This window comes from Orycteropus afer, unplaced genomic scaffold, assembly GCF_000298275.1.
Source record: "Orycteropus afer afer isolate SDZICR_OR568_19922 unplaced genomic scaffold, OryAfe1.0 scaffold00106, whole genome shotgun sequence".
Classification (NCBI taxonomy): domain Eukaryota; kingdom Metazoa; phylum Chordata; class Mammalia; order Tubulidentata; family Orycteropodidae; genus Orycteropus; species Orycteropus afer.
The window spans coordinates 5750629-5772358 of record NW_006921693.1 but is presented as its reverse complement, the minus strand read 5'-3'; the positions used below and the strand labels follow the sequence as shown (position 1 = coordinate 5772358).

Genomic DNA, 21730 nt, shown 5'->3' with positions numbered 1-21730 from the left:
ACAAAAAAGGACAGAGTTGGTCAGATTTCCAGTGACAATAAATCCACCTCTTGTAGATGTTTAGTACGAAGCCGATTAACTGCCATTTATTTAACAGAAGAAGAAAAACAAGCCCCCAGATTGGTGAACACATTGGCAAGTTGCTAGACTCCAAGCTGGTCACCCTTGTTAAATCCACTCAAGTTTTTTCAAAATATTTGGGCTTTTCAGCATGCCCAGCCTGCTGGGCACGGTTAAGAAAAAGGCATTTGCTCTGAGAGTTCCCTGCTATCATTAAAAATGCTTTCACATTTTTTTAAAACTGCCTTGTTTGGATGTATCCAGATTCAATGAAAGTGAGTATAAGAAACGAAAAGTGGGGCGTTGTATGTCTGCCCTGCAGTGGCAGCATGCATGGGACCGAAGGTGAGGGCTGTGTGCGGTCAGGAGGAATCGTGGGGGAGAGAAGTCCTTAACACACTACAGAAACAAACACTGCAATCCAGTATGGCTTATTCGGATGCCTTTACCATGAAGCTACGAGACATTCAATCTATGAGGCTACTTTTAAACGTGACAGGCTCGGTCGGCTGTGTGACAGTGTGGCCCTCCACGGCCCTCCCCCCAGTCCCAACCGTCTACCATTTCCAGCTTCACTTCATTCGGAATATTGCTCATCAGTGGCTCCTCCCGCCTCTTTCATCCACAAGAGTATACTTCAATGAGGAGTTTTTCCCCTTGTCCGTTTGGTTTGTACATTAAAATAACTTGAATTTGCTTTTAAGCCAGACTACTACAATGCATCTATAGAAGCTTGCAGGAAAAGAAAGGAAAAAAGAAAGATTGAGAGAGAGAAAAGCATAAGTATAGTAATCCTTTTGCTGAAGCTAACTACTTCTTGGTTCCCCTGCCCTAATACCTCCCCCCTTTATGCATTTAAAATTTTACAAAGACTTATAAAAAAGTTAAATGGAATTTGGCACCTTCAGAAAAATCAAAAGGGAAACTAAGATTCAAATGTGCAGAAAGAAAATAGTCAATATTTACAAATTAAAACGTCAGGATTATATCAGTTACATATGTTGCTTTTCATTTTTATCTAAAGGTGTGGAGTACTTTCCAAAAAGCTGGATTCTGAGTTGCCTACAAAATCTCTTGTTGGATTATAGACTGGAATGGATCGAGACAAATTAGGTGTTAATGAGGCAGTTCGTTCCCCACCGGCAGGATTTCTGGTGAGCCTAAGAGCGCCTAGGAGAGGCGAGGGGCTGAGCGGTCATTGGTCGTGGTCTTCTTCAGCCTCACGCCCCTGCGGATGGCGTTCAGCATGTCTTCTCCTTGCGGGCTCTCTCGGGGGCTCAGGTCTGCAGGCTCGGCCCCTGGCGTCTGGCCCGGGGAGGCGGTGGCGCCTGCGGGCTCCCTTTCCTGGTCCTCCGCTTCACTCTCTGGAATGGCCTGTCTGTGCTCCTCAGGAATCCTCGGCTTCGGGCCTGGGAGTGGGGGGTTGACAGATGCCTGGCCACTCCACAGGGAGGAGGGCATGCTGGGGACACCCTGGGGGCCGTCCCCCCCAGACGGTGACTCAGGGCTGGGCTCACCCCGCTCCTCTGGCCCATCTGGAGGGGCTGGCAGCACCCCGCGGAGATCTGGGACGGTCGGGGTCTTCACGGGGATCACGGGCGTCTTGATGGGGATGGGACCAGCTCCGATGGTCCCCCGGCGGACAGAAGGCTTGGTGGAAGGGGTCCGTCGGATGGTTGCAACCCCTGGGGTGACCATAGTAGGTCCAAGGGTGGTGGGGAGGCCAGCAGTCGAGGCCGGGCGCTTGGCTTGGAACATCCGTCGGTAGGACTGGCTGATGTCGCTGTTTCTCGGGATGGTGGAGGATTTGTCGAACTCCTGCTGCTCGGCCTCCTGGTCACCACTAACGGAGAAGTAATCGTAATCTGAAACTGATGGTAGGTTCTGATTAGAAGCACTCATGGCCACAGCTTTACGTTTTGATTCTTTTGTGGTGGAGGACAAAGAGCCCAAGAGGCAGGATGTTTTACCCACATTCTCTTTCCAAGCTCCCCTTCGATTTCTGTGAAGGCCTCACTAAGCCCTCCCCAAGGAAAAGCTCCGGAGCAGAGACCTTCGTTCTGCTCCTGACAGACCCCCAGCACTAGAACAGCACTGCACGTAGGAGCCACTCAGATACTGGTGAGTGGCGGGGCTGGCCACGCTGCCCGGCTACAGCACGGCAACTCCTGAGACTCTGGGCGGAGTGAGGGGCATGAGAGAGAAGACGGATTCCATAGCCCCTCCAGGCCAGAGCTCCCCGTGAGAAGTCAACCTCAGTCAGACTTTCAGGGGCTGGAAATTAGCCAGTTGGGTGAAGGCTAGAAAAAGAAACAAGACTGCCAGCACGGAGTCCCCAGAGGCCAGCATTACACCGGTGACCTGTGCTCACTTGCTCAGCATGAGGGCAACCCCAGTGCTGTGTGCAAGGAAGCAGCTCAGAGACGGAGCACCTTAGAGACAGATCCCCCACCGCAGCCCTAGCGGCGAAGTCTGTGCTGGGGGCGGTCCCGTGCATCGCAGGATGTTTTGTAGCGTCTCTGGTCTCTACCCACGAGCTGCCAGAACAACCCTCTCCAGCTATGACAACCAAAACGTCTCCGAGATTGCCACTGTCCCCTGGGGGGCACAACCTCTCTCTGTCTCGCACACACACCACATGCCCTGTCGAGAACCACTACCTTAATTTTGGATGAATTAAGTAGCTGTGGGGCACCTGTGGAATTGAATCTCTGCTGTTAGAGCCTCGCCTTGCCTGCTTGGTGTGTGTGCTGTGGGTGAGGGGAGGGAGGCAGGGCTGAGAAAGCACTGGCTTCGACCAGGTCAGCTTGGGCGCTGCACCCTAACAGATTTCAGGTTCCAGCTCCAGCGCTGCTAGTTACTCGCTGCAGGAACTGGGGCAAGTTACTGCGCCTGTTTCCACATCTCTAAGATGGGGGTAAAAATGTTGATCCCTTAAGTGGTTGGGAGCTCTGGTAGCATAGTGGCTAAGACACTTGCCTGCTAGCCAGACGGCTGGCGGTTCAAACCCACCAGCCACTCCTCGGAAGGAAGGTTGGGCAATCCTACTTCCATAGCGATACTGCCTCGGAAACCCAAGGAGGGGTCGCTATGAGTCGGGGCCGACTCGACAGCACATAACAACAACAACAACAAGAAGTGGCTGTGAAGATTAAACACGATCAGAAATGGAAAGCGCTGCACACGTAGTGCTCGAACAGTGTACGGAGAGCTGGAAAGGTCTCTAAAGGACCTCTAGTGGTACAGTGGTTAGCGCATTCAGCTGCTAACCTAAAAGTCAGCAGTTCAAACCCCCCCAGCCACCCTGCATGAATAAGATGAGCCGTCGGCTCTGTAAGGGTTTTTCAGCCTTGGGAATTCCACGGGGCTGTTCTATTCTGTCCCGTAGGGCTGCTGTCAGAACCAGCTCCACGGCAGTGGGCTTGGGTTTGGGTTTGGTTTTGAGATTCTGTTAATGGTGGTGGAATAATCGGGCCAAGGACCCTGGCGATGAATGTAACCCACATCACTGGATTGTCCTCATAAAAACTTTGAATTGGCAAATGCTTTTGTTACATGTATTTTTACCACCATTAAAATTTTTTAAAAATTTAAATAGAAATTATTTTAAAATTCAAATTAATGAACATGAATGAATGAACAGAAATGAAATAAATAAAATGCTCTGCCAATTTTGTCTCCTCCCTGCAGGGGGGAGCACCCCTTCTCCTCACCTGGTGTTGCCCAGAAAGCCCACTGTGCGGCCAGGTGGCGTACCTTGGGAGGGAATGGTGTCCTCGGAGCAGCACGGGGTGGTCGTCTGGGTGCTGTAGCCACTGGAGCACTGCAGGGAGTCCCGGCTGCTCCTCTGTGTGTCCAGCTGGAGGCCTCGGGTCAGGGCCAGGGCCAGTTCTTCACAGGCCTCCATCTCCTCACCAGGCTGCAGGTTGGAGGGGCAAGAGGGAGACAAGCCGCCAGGGCCATGAAATACCCTGTGTATACCACACGCACCCAGAGCCTTTCCACACACCTCTTCTGGTGGGGGCCTCAATATCCTGCTCCCGTGAACAGTACACGTTTGTGGGCCCCAGGAGCTACCAATTTGCTTGGGTCCAGATTCTAGAAAGTTCTTTGTGTCTGACTGCCATACAAGGCTGTTCCCCATGGGTCTTCAAACGCTACAGAGCAGGGAATGGGGGCAATGGAGCCCAGGTCCTTCCAGCTTCAAGGCTCACTCAGCCACCAGCCGGGCCTAACTGGGTCCAACCAGCTACAGAGAACAAGAGCGTCACCCTGGTGGCGGCCGACACGGTCATGCTCCGTGGCCTCTGGGCCTCCTCAGCGGCTGCAGGTGCACCGCCCATGGGAGCGGGTCCTCCTCCACCAGGCTCCGGCTCGCGCTTCTCTTTGCGGCGCTGCAGGGTGTTCACCAGAGGCTGGTCGTAGGGCCCAGGCTTAGCCCAGTCCTAAGTAGAACAATGGGGTCAGGGAGGCTCCCTTCAGAGGGCCACAGCTCCCTGCCAGACGGTGCCCACAGAGCACAGCTCATCCCCTTGGGGAAAGCCCAGGCTGGTGCAAGCCTGCAGCCTCTTCTCTATGCCCTCACCCACCTCTAAAAGGCAGAAGGTGGAGAACCCTGGGTACCTCCCTTTCTCTCACATCGGCCCAAAGAGGAAAACTGTCAGCCACCAGGCAGGGAGCCTGTGGAAGACTCTCGGTTAACAGCCACCTAAGAGCTGACCAACACGTGCTAGGGGCACTAGCCCGTGGAGTCTGCCGCCCCAGGCCTCAGGCCCCAGGCCCCCTCTGGTGTCTGGAGAGGGACCCGCTCTCCTGCACGTTAGAGGAGTGGCCACGAGGGGGCAGTAAAGAACTTCAGCCACCCTCCCCAAGGCCGACTCTACTCCAGGTAAACAGGCCCAAAGGGCAGTCAGGATCTCTAATCCCTACAGTCCTCAGATACAAAGGGCAGGCGCCCAGGGTCCACAGGAAGATTGGAGGAGTCTGAGGGAACCTTACAGTCTGAGGGATGAAGTCAAGACCTACTCAAAATGCTGGCAGTCTAGGGGCTTTTCAAATGAAGGGTGCTTGTCTCAAAAGAAAGTAGAGTATCTTCCAGGAACATCAACTGAACTTGCTGGGAAATAACTTTAAAACTCTGCTTTTAATATAAAGAAATCAGGACTGAGAGTAAAAGCTGAGTGTTTTTTTTTTTTTTTTTAAGATAAAACAATCCCAAACATATTTTGGGCTCTGACTGTTAGCATGGTCCAGAGAGGGGACCTGTTAGGGAAGTCTGAGGAAGAGACAAGAGAATGACAGGCCCTCCCAGCCCCCTCCAGGCTCTGGGTGACACCGACAGCCCCCAGGAGGGGACAGATCCAGCAGAGTTCATCCCAACCCGACACATTCCTCTGGGAACTGTCAGGCTCTGTAGTGCCCCGTCTCCCCGGGGGTGGGTCACTCATGTCTTCTCCGAGGGAGACTCCTCAGCCTCCATACCAGGTGGGAGTTTCTGTCTGGGAGCTCCAGCTGCCTTGCGGTCGTCATCCTCCCCCCACCCCGGTGGGAACTCACTTAGGGGAGGAAGGCAGAGAGTGAACGGAGGGGATGGGGGTGGGTTGATGGGACAGAGGAGCGTGAGGACAGAGGGGATGGCGGGGGAGGGGGAGGGGCGGCGAGGAGGGAGGAGAGACACAAACCTTCCAGCTAGGGATCTGAGATGACGGGAACATGCCGGGCCCGATGGTGTAATAATGGGTGCAGTCTGGAAGGTGGGCAGAGGTGACCCGAGGGAGCAGGCGGGAGGCAGGCAGGCAATGAGGGAGAAGCCCTGCACCCGCGGGCCCCACGGGGGACTCACTTGATAAACTATAGTGATAAAACCCGTTAGACAACTGGAAACGAAACAAACGAAAAGGGGGAAAAGGAAAAAAAATTAATATAACAGGATGAGTGTGGAGACACAAGATGGCGTTGACATTCGAGCGAGCGGGAAACCTGGGTGTTTACAATGGCAACAAACGTCTGGGCTCTGCTGCTCATGCAGGCTCCGGACCCGGGAGACAGAGCCAGTGTGCCAAGGGGCACAGCCGCTGACCCTGCACAGGCATTCCCTCTGGGAAGTACTGCACCTACGTTTCAGAAATGGTTTGTCCACATTGGAAATCAGGCAGCATGCTGCATCTCTGGCAGCCTCCCCGGTTTTCCAGTTATTTAACTAACGAGCGTAATTTCACGGTGGGTGACTGCTCATCTCCTATGCAGACTGCAAACAATCTTCTCATTCTAGGGGCCCCAAGCCATCACACTGCTCAGGGGCGGGTCCAAAGCAGGGACAGGAGTGGGGGTTGCAGCAAAGCACACAGCCTCTGATGCGGTGAAATGTCATGTCCGAGGGCATGGTGACAAGGAGACCACACAGTGGGACGTTCAGGAGGGAAGGGGGCAGATGGGTGACGCCCTGACACCTGTTCTGGGTGGAGCTCCGCAGGCCCCGCCTCACTCTTGGGAAACTGCCTGGTGACTGACTCCTCCTCCAAGAAAAGCCCTCCGCTGCCTGCCCCCCTTGATTCCCAGGAGGGGCTCTGCTCTTGGAGTCACCCTGTCGCTTCCGGGTCACTGGGCTTAGGTGGGCGCCAGGCGGGGAGGGGGAGGGCTGGTGGTCACCTTCTCTGTGGACGCCCAGGCGCCCATGGTGGAGCCTGAGCTGACTGAGGTGGGGGAGCTGCACTCGCTGACTGACTGGCAGGTTTCCGAGGCTTCCGAGGAGGCCGAGCTGGACGAGTTCTGCAGCAGGGGGACCACACGAGGGGGCGACAGAAACCAAGCCACCAAACACCACCGGAAATAAACGCACGTGTGGGGCGGGAGCGGGAGGCACGCACAGAGAGACAGACAGATACACAGAGGGGGGAAGGACGAGAGAAGCAGAGGGTTAGGGCTTTAGTTTCCCCGACAGGAGACCCACAGAGGCGGCGGGCCCTTGGAGAGAAGCAGGGACCCACCAAGCTCTACACCCCTGGGCGGGAGGTCCCCGAGAGCGCGGACTTCTGTGGGCGCTCACTGTTCTGTCGCCAGTTCCCAGGAGTGCCCGGCACCACGGGGCTGCTCAAGGCACCAAAATCCCAAACCTAGCAAGGCTGTGTACTCTTGGGGTTTTTTCTTCATGCGCCACGAGGCCAGGTCCCAAGAATGACCTCCTCCCTCACACCTCTCGTGTGCCCTAGTCCAGGTGCCGTCAAGTCAGTCCCGACCCACGGCAGCCTGTGTGTCGGAGCAGAACTGCTCAATAGGGTTCCCAACGGCTGGTTTCTCAGAAGGGCCACTGGGCCCTTCTTCCAAGGGCTTCTGGGTGGACTTGAACCTGCAGCCTTTTAGTCAGCAGCTGAGCAGTAACTGTCTACACCGCCCAGGCTCCACGTGCACACGCACCGCTGCCCGAGCACAGACCCCAGCATGGGCTCTTGCCATGTGTCTGTTAAGACGGCTCTAATCCCCAGAACACCCCCGCCCCCTCCTTCAAATTCAGCCTTTGCCTCCATGAGGTAAGAGGCTTCATCTTCACAAGACCCATTTTGAAGTCATTCTGCCTGTATGGTGATCTTTGGTGCAGGTCAGGGAAGCCCGTGGTGGGTGCCATGGTACCACTGACAAGTGTAATGAAGGGGACGTCTGGAGAGACCAGGAACAACACAGATAAAGGGCAGACTGGGGAAAACAGCTCCTCACGCCCATCTCCATGGAAACTTCAGCCCCAGCAGTCTCCTCACATCTGCTCCCACTCACCTGAGCTCACCTGAGCTCCTGTCCAGCCAGGGTCTGGGAGTTCTAGTCCTGTGCCTGGCACGTGGCAGTGGCTCCAAAGCTACCAAATGGCTGAGGGTCAACGACCACCTCTTCGTGTGCACTGGGATATCGCCTTTTGCCCACCCAGGTACTTGCTGAAGATTCTGCTAACAGCAATCAATCCCTGATTCATGCCCAATTTGTCTGAATAACGCCCAGCCCGCCTCCCGAATGTCTGCCCACATTTTGTTCTCATATTCACTTTTACGGCCAAAGAAGGCCAGATGCATGCTTCTGCCCACCCCTTCCACCCGCAAAAGAAAGGTTCCTGCAAAGGGACAGAGCTTCAGCATTCCCATCTTGTAAGGCAAGAACCTCAGCCCAGTCAGGGTCTGGTGAGCAGCCGAGGGCCTAGAGTCTCAAGGTGTGTATTCAAGTCCTGCTTCAGCCACTTCCCAGGTGAGGAATGGTGAACTGGATCTTTGTAAACCTCAGCGTTTTCGAATTTCAAATGGGGACCGATAGTATCTAACTAACTAGCTGATGAAGGTTAAATGAAGTAATACAGATACCCATTTTGTGCTTAATCAACACATCAATAAACTCAGTTGTCACATTCATAAGCTACCAGGGCTGTTAATTTTGGTTCCTCTAAATTTCAAATATGTTTGGCTTGGGAGGGGGGAGAACACGTAACCAAGCCAAAAGAGCCTTGGTGGTGGTGCAATGGTTAAGTGCTTGGCTGCTAACCTAAAGGCTGGTGGTTCAGGCTCACCCAGTGGCTCTGTGGGAGAAGCCAGGTGATCTGCTCCTGTAAAGATGACAGCCTCCTAAACCTGCTGGAGCAGTTCTCCTCTGTCACGTGGGGTCACTAGGACTCGAACCCAACAGCTCCCAACCATCACCACCCACCACCCACTCCAAGGCTACAGACTCAAATTTCTTTTGAGCCCTACTTGTTTTTCCTAAGGAGCTCTGCTGGCATTTGCCTGCTAACCACGAGGTTGGTGGATCAAAGCCACCAGCCACTCTGTGGGAGGAGGACCGGACAGTCTACTTCCGTATAGATTTACCACCTTGGACACCCAGAGGGGGTCGCCGTGAGTCGGAATCACCTTGATGGCAGTGAGTTTTTGTTTTTTTTTTTCATTTTTCCTACAGAACTTCCTGCCTTGGGTGGAGCCGACAGCTGCAGGGTGAGATGCTCATCAGGGATCTGGGCCCCACGTGTGCGAAGGCACAGCTGGGAGAGTACAGGGCAGGAAAACGGAGGCCTGTTTCTATCCGTGCGGTAGAGAAGAGAGAGGAAGCGACCTGCTCCGCAGAGCCTCGTGTTCCCTTCCTTCTGCCCTAGGCAGCTCCAACGTGATGTTTTCAGGATGCCGTACCTTCAGCATACCTTAGGAGCCCTGGTGGTGCAGTGGCTAAAGCACTGTGCTGCTAACTGAAAGCAGTCTGCTTCGTAAAGATGACAGCCTTGGAAACCCTATGAGGCAGTTCTACTGTCCTACAGGGTTGCTATACGTTGGAAACGACTCCACAGTAGTGGGGCACTGGTAGGGGGTGCTTATCTTGTAAGTAGCCATAAAGCCTATTTTAAAAAGAGAGTTCTCTTATTACATTGTGTAGCACTCCTGGGCTTATTAAAATGACTCTAGAGTTGCTAGCCAAGCCTACCTTGGGCCAGGCTTTCAGATTTAAGTCAGTCCTCACATGCCGCCCCTGCATCCCCCCATATCGCTGGAGACAGAAATACTGCTTTGCCTGACACACACACACAGAGCCTGTCGCTGACAGCAAGGCCGACACACGCACAGTCTCCAGCAAGAGGTGTCAGTTGATTAAAAACGCACACAGATGAGGCTGCGCAGCGTTAGAGCCTTTGAGGAAATGCAAACTCCCATTACTGTCCTGACCACTCACGCTGCAAGACACACAGGTGAGGCTCAGTGGGGTCACTGGTTGGGGAAGGAATGGGGCTCGACTCCTCAAAGCCAAGCCCAAGCACCGCAGCTGAGACAGCACCCTGAAACGAAAGCTGCAGCTTCTGCTCTGAGCGTTTCCACTTGAAACAATCTCGATCCAGGGAAGGTAGGGAAGGCAGAGAGGCAGGAGCAGTGCCCGGGGGCAGCCGGAAGTGCGGCCAGGCTCTAGGTTCACCCACCCACCAACCGACCAACATCACACACAGCAAGTGAGTAGGTTCCTGAAACATGTCAACTACTTCCTCTACGTGACATGCTCTCCCCAGGGCTTTCAGGCTGATGCAGAGCAAAAGGACTCTGGGCCTGCAGCCAGAAACACCTGCTCTAGGTCCTTGTCCTGCAGGTCACATGACTGAGCAACTCGGACACGTTACTCACAGCTCTGTGCCTCCGTTTCCTCAACCAAATAGGGAGAGCCCTGCTCTACGTGGCTGTTGGGAGGACGACGTGGCTAGCACATGGAGGGGGCTCCTGAGACGGCCTCCTACACAGGAGATCGTCTGAGAACGTTCGGAAATTGGCTGCCTGGGTCAGCAAGCATGTGGCCTTGGGAGTCCAAAGGATCTTGTGTTCAGCCTCAAAATACACTTGAGGGTGACAGGCTCACAGCCACTATGCACCCCAGCAGATGCCCTACAGGGCACTCTGAATGTTCATGCTTCTTGGCTTCTACCTATTATGTTAAGGAGCTCTGGTGGCATGGTGCCTAAGGCATCAGACTGCTAACTAGAAGGTTGGTGGTTCAAACCCAACAGCTCCTCTGCAGAAAGAAGATGGAGCAACCTACTTCTGTCAAGATTTACCACCTTGGTGACTGTTGGGAGGAAGTGGGAGGGGAGCTGTTGCACTGTGGTGAATTATGGTCAATGTCATGAGACAAAGTATATGTGAACTGCTGTATGGAAAGTGAACTTGCTCTGTAAATGTTCACCCAAATCACAATTAAAAAAAAAAAAAGGTTTACCACTTTGAAAATTCAAAGGGGGTCGCTATGAGTCGGAATCGACTTGATGGCAGTGAGTCTGGTTTGGTTTTTGTAGCATAGTGCCTAAAGCACTTGACTGCTAACCAGAAGGCTGGTGGTTCAAACCCACCAGCCACTCCTCGGAAGGAAGGTTGGGCAATCTACTTCCATAGTGATACCGCCTCAGAAACCCAAGGAGGGGTTGCTATGAGTCGGGGATGACTCGACGGCACCTAACAACAACAACAGATTCCATCTTGCTGGTGCTGAGGGAGCGAGACCACAGTAGGGGAGATACGCTGATTATGCACGGAAAGCCTGTTCGAAGCCTGCCCATCCTGCCTTCTGCTCCAACTGGATCTACTGGGCTGGGATGGCCTGGTGCCACTAACCCCACTATGGGTGGAGAGACTCAAAACTCCCCTTCTCCCAGAATCCAAGTGTCTGCTTGGATCTGCAGGGCCCTGATGTTTCATTCGAATGAGCAATAAAAAATTTCTAAAGGGGACCAGAGTGTGTCAAGGAAGGCAGGCAGGGTCAGCCACTCAGAACCGTGATCGGGCGGAGGCGGCCACACTACTGACGGAAAGCCCGTTCACTAAAGTGCAGCACTAAGCTTGGTGTGCAGAGGATGACAGAGAGCTGAAGTGTGAGTTGTCTGCCTAAGGGTCAGAGCTCCCAGATCAATGGAGTACCCCAACCATCACCACAGACACAGGCTTCCAACCCCACTTACGGCCTCGCTCTCCCCTGGGAACAGTCCTTCTCGGATGAGAAGTTACACCAGAGCGTTCTAAAGGGAGAAGGCAGCTGTCTGTCCAAGCCACGGACCTTCTCTGGGTCCAGCCACTCGTGCTGCTCAGGCTGCTCATGGAGCCAAGGGCACCTTACCTGGTTGGGGGCCTCTGGCGGCATGGGGGACGGTGACTTGGACTGGAAGGCGTCCTGGGAGATGAATCCTGAGTCGTGGGAGGACACGCTGGACAGCCTCACGGGTGCCTGCTGGGGCAGGTTGGAGCTACGGTAGCGGTAATGCGAGCTGGGGGAGTGCGAGTGGGAGCCGCTGGACCGGGAGTCACTGCTGTTGACGCTGTTCAGGCTGCTGCGAGGGGCAAGCAGAGGGGTGGTGGGCGGGGAGGGCACGGGGAGCAGACCAGGGGCAGAGAAGGGATGAGAGCACACTGCAATCCACTCCACCCTGAGGCATGTCTTCCAATCACTCCATCATCAACAGCAGTGAGGCTTCTTCATAAGTGGAAGCAGAGAGTCACCAGGACTCAGCCTCTGATGGCGCCATGAGGCACTCTTAGGCTTGAGGCTGTAATTGGTCAATTCTTCAGTCTACAGTGAATACCTCCCAGTTCCGCTATGTCATCTACTCCCAAAGCCAAGGACATGAAGTCTATGTCATGCAAAGAGATGGGGCTAATCTTATCTGCCTGCAGGAATGGTGACCCTCCTGTGCATAACCCGTTGAAACTCTGATGTGACCGTGCCACTTTAGGTGGACCATCTGGGTCCAGCAAGCCAAAGTCTGGTGTGACCGTGGCCACTTTAGGTGGACCATCTGGGCCCAGCAAGCCAAAGCCATCACTCTGGGGGTTCAGGTGCCAATGGGCTTCTGAAGGTGATGTCACCTAGGTAAGTCTAGTTTAAGATTACAACAAGGAACACCAGCCAATCCAACCAGTATGTTTTGGGGGGGGGGGATTTCTGGGAGGTGTAAACTGTTAATGTGCTGGGTTGCTAATTGAAAGGTTGGGGGTTTGAGTCCACCCAAAGGCACCTTGGAAGAAAGCCTAGTGATCTACTGTCTGAAAACTCGGCCACTGACAACCGTGTGGACCAGGCATCTACCCTGACACACACGATCGCCTTGTGGTGATGTGTGGGTGGAGTGTTTTACCTTTTATTAACAATTGAATTAACAATTTAATTGACGGCTTTAACCCAGTCACAGGTGTTTTCTGTTAAAATACCTGCAAGCCTGGTGCAACAGCACGTCTGGCAAGAAGCAAGCAGCTTCCACCGAGGGCAGCCATCAATGCTCAGCTGTCTGCCTCAAGCCGGAAGAGTAAACAAGGATGTGGGAAGATTACACACAGCCTTGGGGTGTTGTCTGCATTCATTCCCAGCCCTAAGACATACCCTCTGTATACAAAGCCAGATTATGACAAAAGAGAAAAAACACAGCCCAGCCCAGGATGAGAAAGTGTACGCCTTCTGCTCCTACGCCTGCATGAAGATTCTGTCTCGCAAACTCTCGCAGCTAACAAGGTAGTCAAGGATGCGAGACTGTTCCTCACCAGAATTACTTGGTGCTTATGTTAGTGGCGTGGTGCCTAAGGCAGCTAACTAGAAGTTGGCGGTTCAAACCTACCAGCCATTCCACAGAAGGAAGATGGGGCAATCTACTTCTGTAAAGATTTTCTGCCTTAGAAACCCAACGGGGGTTGGTATGAGTTGGAATAGACTCTGGCAGGGAGTTTGGTTTCTGGTTTAATGCTCCCCAGGGGCACTGTGGTGCAATGGTAGAATTTCTGCCTCTCATGCAAGAGACCTGGGTTCAATTCCTGGCCAATGCACTCATGTGCAGCCATCGTCCCTGTCAGTGGAGGCTGGAGTATTGCTATGATACTGAACAGGTTTCAGCAAAGCTTCCAGACTAGAAAGAAAGGCCTGGCAATCCACTTCCGAAACCAGCCAACGAAAATCTCAGCAGTTCTGATCCCAGCAGACCACGGGGATGGGGCAGGGCGGGCAGCGTCTGTCCCACTGTGCATGGGGTCGCCGGCACTGGGGGCCGACTCAGTGGCAGTTACAACAATGATGGTTCTTGGCAGACGTGGGAGAGGGGCCGAAGAAAGCACTGCTGCAGAGAGGAATTAATCAAGATGTGGGCTTTTCCCCAACCATCAGGCAGAGGGCATTTTGGGATGGCCAGTGAAGCTCACACCAGCTCCGCTCCAGCAAGCTCCCTGCTGATGCTGTTAGTACAACCTGATGTTCCAGTCCAACGAAGACTGCACGAAAGGAAAGACACCTATGCAGCTTTGTCTCACTAATGAGACAGAATTTTTTTGCTCCCAGCCCACTACAGCTGGAGACCTCTCTTCAGGCAGCTACCAGCTGCTGAGGCTGACAAATCCAAGGTCGACAAGTAAAATGGCACAATCCCAAGGTTATCAAGCAACACAGCAGGTCACTAGTTCAAGTCCAGAAACGGTCCCAGGATGGACAGGCAACATGGCAGGCTGCTGAATGCAGGATCCAAGCATGTCAAAAAGCTCGAGACCTTTCTCACAGCTGCTTCTTATACACACAGGAAGCAGCCCACGTCCCTAAGGCAGCCACTCAGCTGCTGCAGTAGATTCCACCATGGAGTTGATTACCAGTCTCATCATGAGGAACAACTACATCCAGCTGCCCAGCCAAGCTGACACATAACCATAGCTACCACAGTTCCAATAATAATAAAAGGTCTCTCTGTCTCACACACACATACACAAACACACACACACACACACACACACACAGAGCCCATGGAGGAGGACAAGAAACCATCCATCATTTTAAGGAGCACGATATCCGCCGTTGCCTCTAAGCCTCAACTTCCTCTAAGTGTGCACCGCAAGCACCGTGTGGCATGAAGCATGCGCGTGTATCCAGAGACATCACCATGCACCACTCAGCACCTGCGGCCTGCCATTTCCTCTCAGCGCTAATTCACAGGGAGGAGAAATTCCTTCAGCTTTGAAAAGCCACCTTTCAAGATTAGCAGGTTGAGTGCACCAAAAAAGATAAGCTACACAGTGATGTTTCCATCCTTCAGGAAGAGAACAATAAACTTTTCAGCCCACAAGCCAAGCACAGCGTTTGAACAGAAAATTGCTGGAACGGTTTTGCAGAGGGCAGAACTAGTCCAATTGGTTCCGACTGGGTTTCCACAGGCAGCAGTGGTTAACAATCACACACTTGGACTGCGTTCACCAGGTTTTAAAACCAGGCAGAATTCAGAGTAAACCAATTCTTTTACAATTTTCACCATTCTTTCTACCTCTGTCTCTCCTGTTTGACAAAGAGCGATTTGATTCTTAGGGCCTCCTTTCAGTCACATAGCAGGTGCTCAGTAAATGTCTAGTTATTAAATGCAAGCATGCACGTGTGGTCTAATCAACACAATTGCACAGAATAGAAAACACACACTCATAGCCTTGTCTTCTGAGCTGGCTTTGCAAGGAGGCTGTACGAATTTCACCCAAAAGGTCAACGAATTTGATACCTGGTCATGGTCCTGACAGAGGTGAACAGAACCCAAACTCCAGCCACCTGGTGAAAGAAACCCTGAGGCAACAGTGTGGCAGGAGGAGAGCACGCACTGGTCCTGCTGCCTGCGTCTGCTCGGCAACAGTGAGACCGGGCTGGGTAAGAATCAACCTCTGATCAGCTGTCCTTAGCCCCCGTGAGTTTCACTCGGCTCAACAGGAGAACCACATGCAAGTGCATAAAACGGGAAATGTCCTACAACCAGCACTCAAAAGAGCAAGCTCCCGTCACTCCCTAATGGCTACCGTGGTTTCTGACGGACCCAGAGTGGGTCCAGGGACTGAGTACCAGGCTGAAATCAAGATGGTGTCTTCTGGCTGACCACATCACCATATCCTGCTTAAAGTCAGCCATGCAAGGAGATGAGGGACTGGCTCCGTTGCTCACATCAGCAGAAAGAGACATTTGTCCTGAGAGCAAGGGGGAACCCCCACTCCACTTACCTGCAGACACTTGACTTGCGGGACATGGCGGTGCTGGGCGAAGATGGTGGCGTCTGATAGGACCAGCTGTAATCGGAGCCTTTCAGGTCTAAGATCACCTAGGAGACACAGAGCCACCTGGGTCAGCCAAGTGCTGAGAAAGGGAAGACATTTTTACCTCCTAAAGGGAAACAGCGTCTGTTAAATCTTAGCACCTATCATAGCATCAAACTTCTGCCATCACGCAGGGGTGGGAGTTAAAGAAAAAAAATTTGTGAAGTTTTTTTTTTTTTAAATTAAACAACCACACGGCCAATCCATCAATGTCATCATCCTTTTTCTGAGACAAGCAAAAATATAATTAATGGGGAGAGGGAAAAGAACACCATGAAATATCAGTCAAAATTAAAAAGAGAGGGAGATTTACAGTGACAGATGAACACACTTCAGCCAAAAACATGACTTTGTTCCCAAGGCTGAATTCACAGGCAATCACCTCACGGCACCACCGAGGCAACCACGGCTCCAGAATTGTTGGTCTTGTATCTGACCTCCTGAGTACTAAATGGCCATTTGTGCCGGACTCCACCATGAATCGAGAACAAACAATTCTTTCACAATTTTTCACCATCATTTCTGTCTCTTCGGACATTTCACATCATGTCTGTCTCTCTCGTTTGATAAACAGCTACTTGAGTGTAAGATCCACCTTTCGGTCACATAGTAGGTGCTCAATAAACGTCTAGTTATTAAATGCATGCATGCATGCATATATGGTCTAATAAACACAACAGAATGGAAACAGAATAGAATAGATGCATAGAATGGAAAATACAAGCTTCCAGAGTTGTCTTCTGAGTTGGGTCTCCAAGGAGGAAGTAAGAATTACAGAGGGAGGGCAGAAGGCAGCACATGTTTCATCAGATGTGCCCTCAACTATGCCTCTTCCCACCTGCAATGGTGTTAATGTGACATGAGCCAAATGAATAAAGCACAAGCATGTCATCTTTTTCATAAGATGAGAGGGCTTGCCAGGCATCACTACACTGGAGGGAGCAATGCAGTGAGAATGGTTGACATGGCGACCCGAGCAAATGCACCACTGCCAAATGCCTATGCGTGCTCATTTCTAGAACACCTATGGGTGTTCAACTGCATATTAACACAGCAGTTGAGAGCTCTGGAACTCGACTGCTTGGTTCAAATCCCAGTACTACTGCTTACTAGCTAAGTGAAGCTGGTTCAACAACTCAACCTCTCAGGACCTCAGCATCCTCCTCTATGAAACGGGGTAATAATGAAGGTTAACGAGGTCATCTAAGTGAAGAGCTCAGAACAATGGATGCCACGTGGCAGGGACTATGGAACAGTTAACTATGATGATGATCCTGTATTAAAATTTGAAAGCCATGGTGAAATGTGAGTATGAATTAAAACGTGAAGACGCTGGGAGAACACTCGGGATTTTGAGCCTGTATCTCCTTGGTTTGGTCCCATGGGCGCTCAGCCCACGCGACTCCTACCTGTTCACTTGAGGAGGGCAGTTTGTGAGGGTCCATGGTCAGGCTCTTCAGATCTTCTGATATGGTCTGAAGGTGAGTTATCTCCCCTAGCATTGAGATTTCTTCTTCCTGAGGGAAGTGAGTCACAGCAGGCAGGTCACAAGATGATTCTTTAAACTTTTCAGAAAAGGTACGCTGGGACTGATACGTCTTTTCCGAGGGCACTACAAGCCCTTTGGCTTTGCGGAAATGGAAAAGCAGCTCCCACAAGCATGGAGGGACCGGGGTGCCTTGGACAGTGGGTCAACAAGCCAAAGCAAACACATGCCTTCCCTGCAGTATCTGTGGGGACCTCAGGCCTCCTCAGGAAACCTGAGTTGTATTCTTAGGAGTTCCTGCAGGCCCTTCCACGTGCTGAGCGGGCCTGCCTGCGAAGCTTCGATGGCGCCATTTTGGCCGGTTCTGGGAGAGCTTTATGGCAGTGTGCGTGTGTTCCACAGAGGTTAGCTGTCTCCCTCCTCATTTTCTCCCTCAACTTAATCAGTGGCAACTGAGAAGGCAGCAGGGGCCTGTGCAGGAAACATTCGATTTACTTTGCCAAAGCACCAAGTTGGGACTGTTGGCCCAGGCAAGAACCACCCACGGTTATGCTCTACGCCCCCTGGACAACTCCCATGTGGACCGACGGCCTTGAGTCTCTGCTTTCTTATCAACTTCAAGAAAGCCAACAGCAGTGTCTCAGCTGCGGCAGGGAAACATCATTGACTTAACAAGGAAGTTTGAACTGACTTGTTCAGGCTCTGCCTACGTTAATCACATGGCCACTCATTAGTATTCTGCTTGGCCAGTGGATCTCAACATCACCTGGGGGGCTTGCTGAAACAAAGATGGCCGGTCCCCACCCTCAGATTCAGTCTCGGATTCAGTAGGTCTCATGAGGAAAAACCAGTGCTAAGGACTGTGAACAAGGCGTGGGCCATGTGGCCACCACAACCTTGTGAAGAAACTCGGATCTGTGGAAGGGATCCCATACCATGATCCCCAACACGCAGCAGACGGATGGAGGACAAGACGCCTCTGGAGCGCCCCACAACTTACGATCACCGGCCGCAGCATCGAGATGAAGGTGCAGAAGCGGCCGCGCTCTTCAATCAAAGCTTTGCGTACTGCCTGCTTCTCCGTTTCTTCCAGCAGGAGATACTTGTCGTTGACGTCCTGGAGAGCACTGTCCAACTGAGGCTGGATATCACCCCTCCCTGCAAACGAAACAAAGCCCCATGCAGTTTCCTGGACACCAGCTGCCAGAGCAAACGCACCTCCCCGGGGTCCTTGCTGGAGTCAAAAACCACAGTTTTCCAGCATTTTTTTTTTTTTTAAATTATGTCTTATACCTAGAAAGGCTGGTAAAACCAAAATCAAACTCAGGGCCACCAAGTTGATTCTGACTTACAGTGACTCCCGCTGGGGTTCTGAGGTGGTAAATCTTTGCAGAAGTAGATTGCCCCATCTTCCTTCCACAGAGCAGCTGGTGGGTTTGAACTGTCAACCTTCTGGTTAGCAGTCTCATGCCCTTAGGCACTGAGCCACCAGAGCTCCTAGAAAGGATGGTAGGTGGCTGTTTTCCTAGGGCCAGCCATTTCCAATTTCCAGTGCCATGTTGTTGTTTGCCGTCAAGTTGGACCCAACTCATAGCGACCCCTCCTTGGGTTTTCAAGGTGGTATCACTATGGAAGTAGATTGCCTAATCTTCCCTCCCAGGAGTGGCTGGTGGGTTTCACTGTGGCCTTCTGGTTAGCAGTCAAGTGCCTTAGGCACTACGCTGCCAGAGCGCCCGGCTTATTCAGGACAAGGACAATTCCCTGGGGCACCTTCTCATCACTTGCCACTTCTCACCTTGTGCAACCCCAGAGCTTCAGCCAATAAAACCCCAGGACATGGCACCCAGACAGTACTTTTTTCCTCTTAGAACATTCTGAAGAGACCAAGGGTGGGTGAACAAAGTCAAGATCCGTGTACGTTTCCCAAAGTGAGCAAGGTGGCTTTACTGGGTCAACCTCAATCAAAGAGCCTCTGTTAGGGCAGAAGTTTCTGTCACTGAGGACAAAAGTGGCAAACACCAGCTGTCCTGACTCTGGGGCCCTTGGGAATCCTTGGCAGTGAGTTTAAGTTCCCAGTGAAGACCCCTGAATACTCTTCCAGTTGAACAAGTCCAGGGACAAAAAGACCCAGAGTGAGTTCTCTGTGATGAAAAACCAAAGGTGGGTCTGTGCTGGCCCATGTTTGATAGACATCTGCCCATGTTCACCAGAACCACACACCAGTTCCTGTGGATTCTGAGTCACGGTGACCCCAAGTGTTTTCAATGGCTGTGACCTTTTAGAAAGAGATCACCAGGCCTTTCTTCAGCAGCACCTCTGGGTGAATTCAAGCCTCCAGCCTTTCGGTTATTGGTTAAGTGCTCAACCATCTGCACCATCCAAGGACTCCTGCTCCTGTCCACAGAGCTCGTTTAAGTAAGGCAACCATTTCTAGAGTCTTAACTCAGACTTTCAAACAACTCCAGAACATGGTCAGTGAACTGTTTGTCAATAAAGTTTTATTAGAACACAGCCATGCCCAACCATTAACATACTGCCTACTATCACCACAGAGTCAAATAGTTAAGACACAGACAGTGTGGCACCAAGAAGATTTATAAGCTACCCTTTTCAAGAAGAGTTGGCTGTTCTGGGAGAAGAACTTGGGCAAATAGGCTGATGGCACCGTGTTGGAGCCATAGTTCCTGCAGACCTGGTCTGTTGGTGGGAACAACAGGGTGATCCCAGGAGACCAGCTCTAGCTTCTGAGCTCCTAATACAGAGCCCCCAGCCACCACCCAGAGTAGAGAAAGCTCCTCTAAACTCCCTGGGGCAGGGATGGGGCCTTTTCCAGCCCAGCCCCCAGAACAATCCTGCATACAGATACATGATTAAGACCTGTGAAAGCCAGAAACCTGTCAGAAGGAAAATTCAAATATTTTTCACTAAAACAAGTAACAGGAAAGTGCTAAGACTGCACCTTGTCAAAGGCAGAAAACTTGTATGACCCGGAAAAACAAGGCAGTCCTGTCCAGTTCCAGCTCTCACAAGTTTCCCTCTAAATCAAGTGGTTGGGAAGTGTCTAATAGTTTTATACTCAGAATGTTAAGCTGGAAGGGGCTTCAGGGATCTCCCAAGCCAATATGGTTGCCTTTCAGTGGCGGCTGAGGTCTGGAGAAGTCAAAGGGCTTGTCCAAGGTCACAAAGGGAGAGGGATGGGGCCAGGATAGGGCCTACCCATGTGTCACTCGAATGAGGAAATGCTGAATGAATGAATTCCACTACAGATGAATGAATTCCACCACGCCTCCTAGGAAAGGGCCAGCTGGTCACCATCCACCCTCTCAAGAACGATGTCGAGGACATTAAAGGCAACGTGCCATTACTGAGTTTGAAGAAGGGTTAGAAGGCATTGCCCTGAATGGAGGGCTCTGTTCCACGCCGTCTCTCCTAAGCGGACGAGGAAGCTTAATATGGAGCAAGAGGTGATTAAGCTTAAAGAATACCCTAAAAGCAAAGGGACTGGGCTGTCAGTAAGGAAGAGATTAAGCACTAAATTAGTGGGTAAAGGGAAAGTCGAGCCTCACCCAAGACCAGTCACACGCCTTAGATGCCCAGTGGAGCCCAGCACATGTGATTTCCTCTCTCAATAGTCACACGAGTGCACATGTGTTAACGCGTCCATTACATGGTGTTGGGGTGTTCCATGTGCCGGTTTCTCCATCACCTACCCCTCAGGCTAGTTCTATCTGTTCTTCCAGTTTCTCCATCAAGGATGGAGGGGAAATCACCTCCATGCATTGAGCTGAACCCCTCAACTATAGATGTCCTATGTTCTTTAGTGGGCAGAAGCTTGTAAAATCACCCCTCCATTCTCCTGGGGATTTGCCAGGGCACCAACTCACCCATGAGAGCACCCACTGCCTGTGCCCCGGGCTCATGCAGGGAATGCTGCTAGCAAAACTGGAGACTTCTAGCAAAACTGTAGACTTTTTCTGTTTTAAGGTGACTAGGAAGAAAGGCCTGGCAATCTATTTTCAACATTTTAACCAATGACAATTTAAAAGGCTGGTTTGCACAACTGAACCCACACACTATGAATGTGTGCGTCGCCTGTAGTGGAGGGATGCTGTAAATACCCCCTTTTCAATGAAACCTAACAAACAGCCTGGCCAACCACAGGGCCGGTTAGGTGCGACCGTGTGTGTCAGGTCTGGTCTGCAGGCCTCTGTTTAGTCTCTCTCTCTTCTATGATGTTCTAAGTGACAAGATGTGGAGGGCTACAGAACTAGTCAGAATGTTCTTAACTTTGGCAGAGGAAGGCAGAAGAAAGTAGAGGAGAACTTGCAAGGAAAGAGGTGAAAATGGTAATACCTCACAAACCTGTGCGGGTGTGCTTTGATTCTCGCAGCAGTAATGATTACTAACAGTCTGTAATCGTCAGTCAGTGCCTGGGTTAATACACTTGGCTGCTGATGCAAGGTTCGAGGTTCAGATCGACTTCAGAGGTGCAAGAGAAAGGCCTGGCAATCCACTGGTGAAACCATGAGCCATCGAAAACCCCAGGAGCACAGTTCTACTCTGACACGTGTGGGCTCGCTTGAGTCAGAACCTGGAGGCAACTGGC

The 21730-nt window shown here is 51.9% G+C and overlaps 1 protein-coding gene across 1 annotated transcript in view; it reads right to left on the bottom strand.

Annotated features, from left to right (window-relative positions):
• Nucleotides 1-1230: 1230 nt before the first annotated feature.
• MTSS1 (MTSS I-BAR domain containing 1) overlaps nucleotides 1231-21730 on the bottom strand; it is a 232930-nt gene continuing 212430 nt past the window's right edge. The window contains exons 8-15 of the mRNA XM_042781324.1: nucleotides 18125-18282; nucleotides 17048-17155; nucleotides 15546-15643; nucleotides 11668-11878; nucleotides 6709-6828; nucleotides 4332-4505; nucleotides 3817-3979; nucleotides 1231-1931 (exon numbers count right to left, since the gene is read on the bottom strand). Coding sequence (XP_042637258.1) covers nucleotides 1231-1931; nucleotides 3817-3979; nucleotides 4332-4505; nucleotides 6709-6828; nucleotides 11668-11878; nucleotides 15546-15643; nucleotides 17048-17155; nucleotides 18125-18282 — 1733 coding nt within the window. The remainder of the gene's footprint in view (nucleotides 1932-3816; nucleotides 3980-4331; nucleotides 4506-6708; nucleotides 6829-11667; nucleotides 11879-15545; nucleotides 15644-17047; nucleotides 17156-18124; nucleotides 18283-21730) is intronic.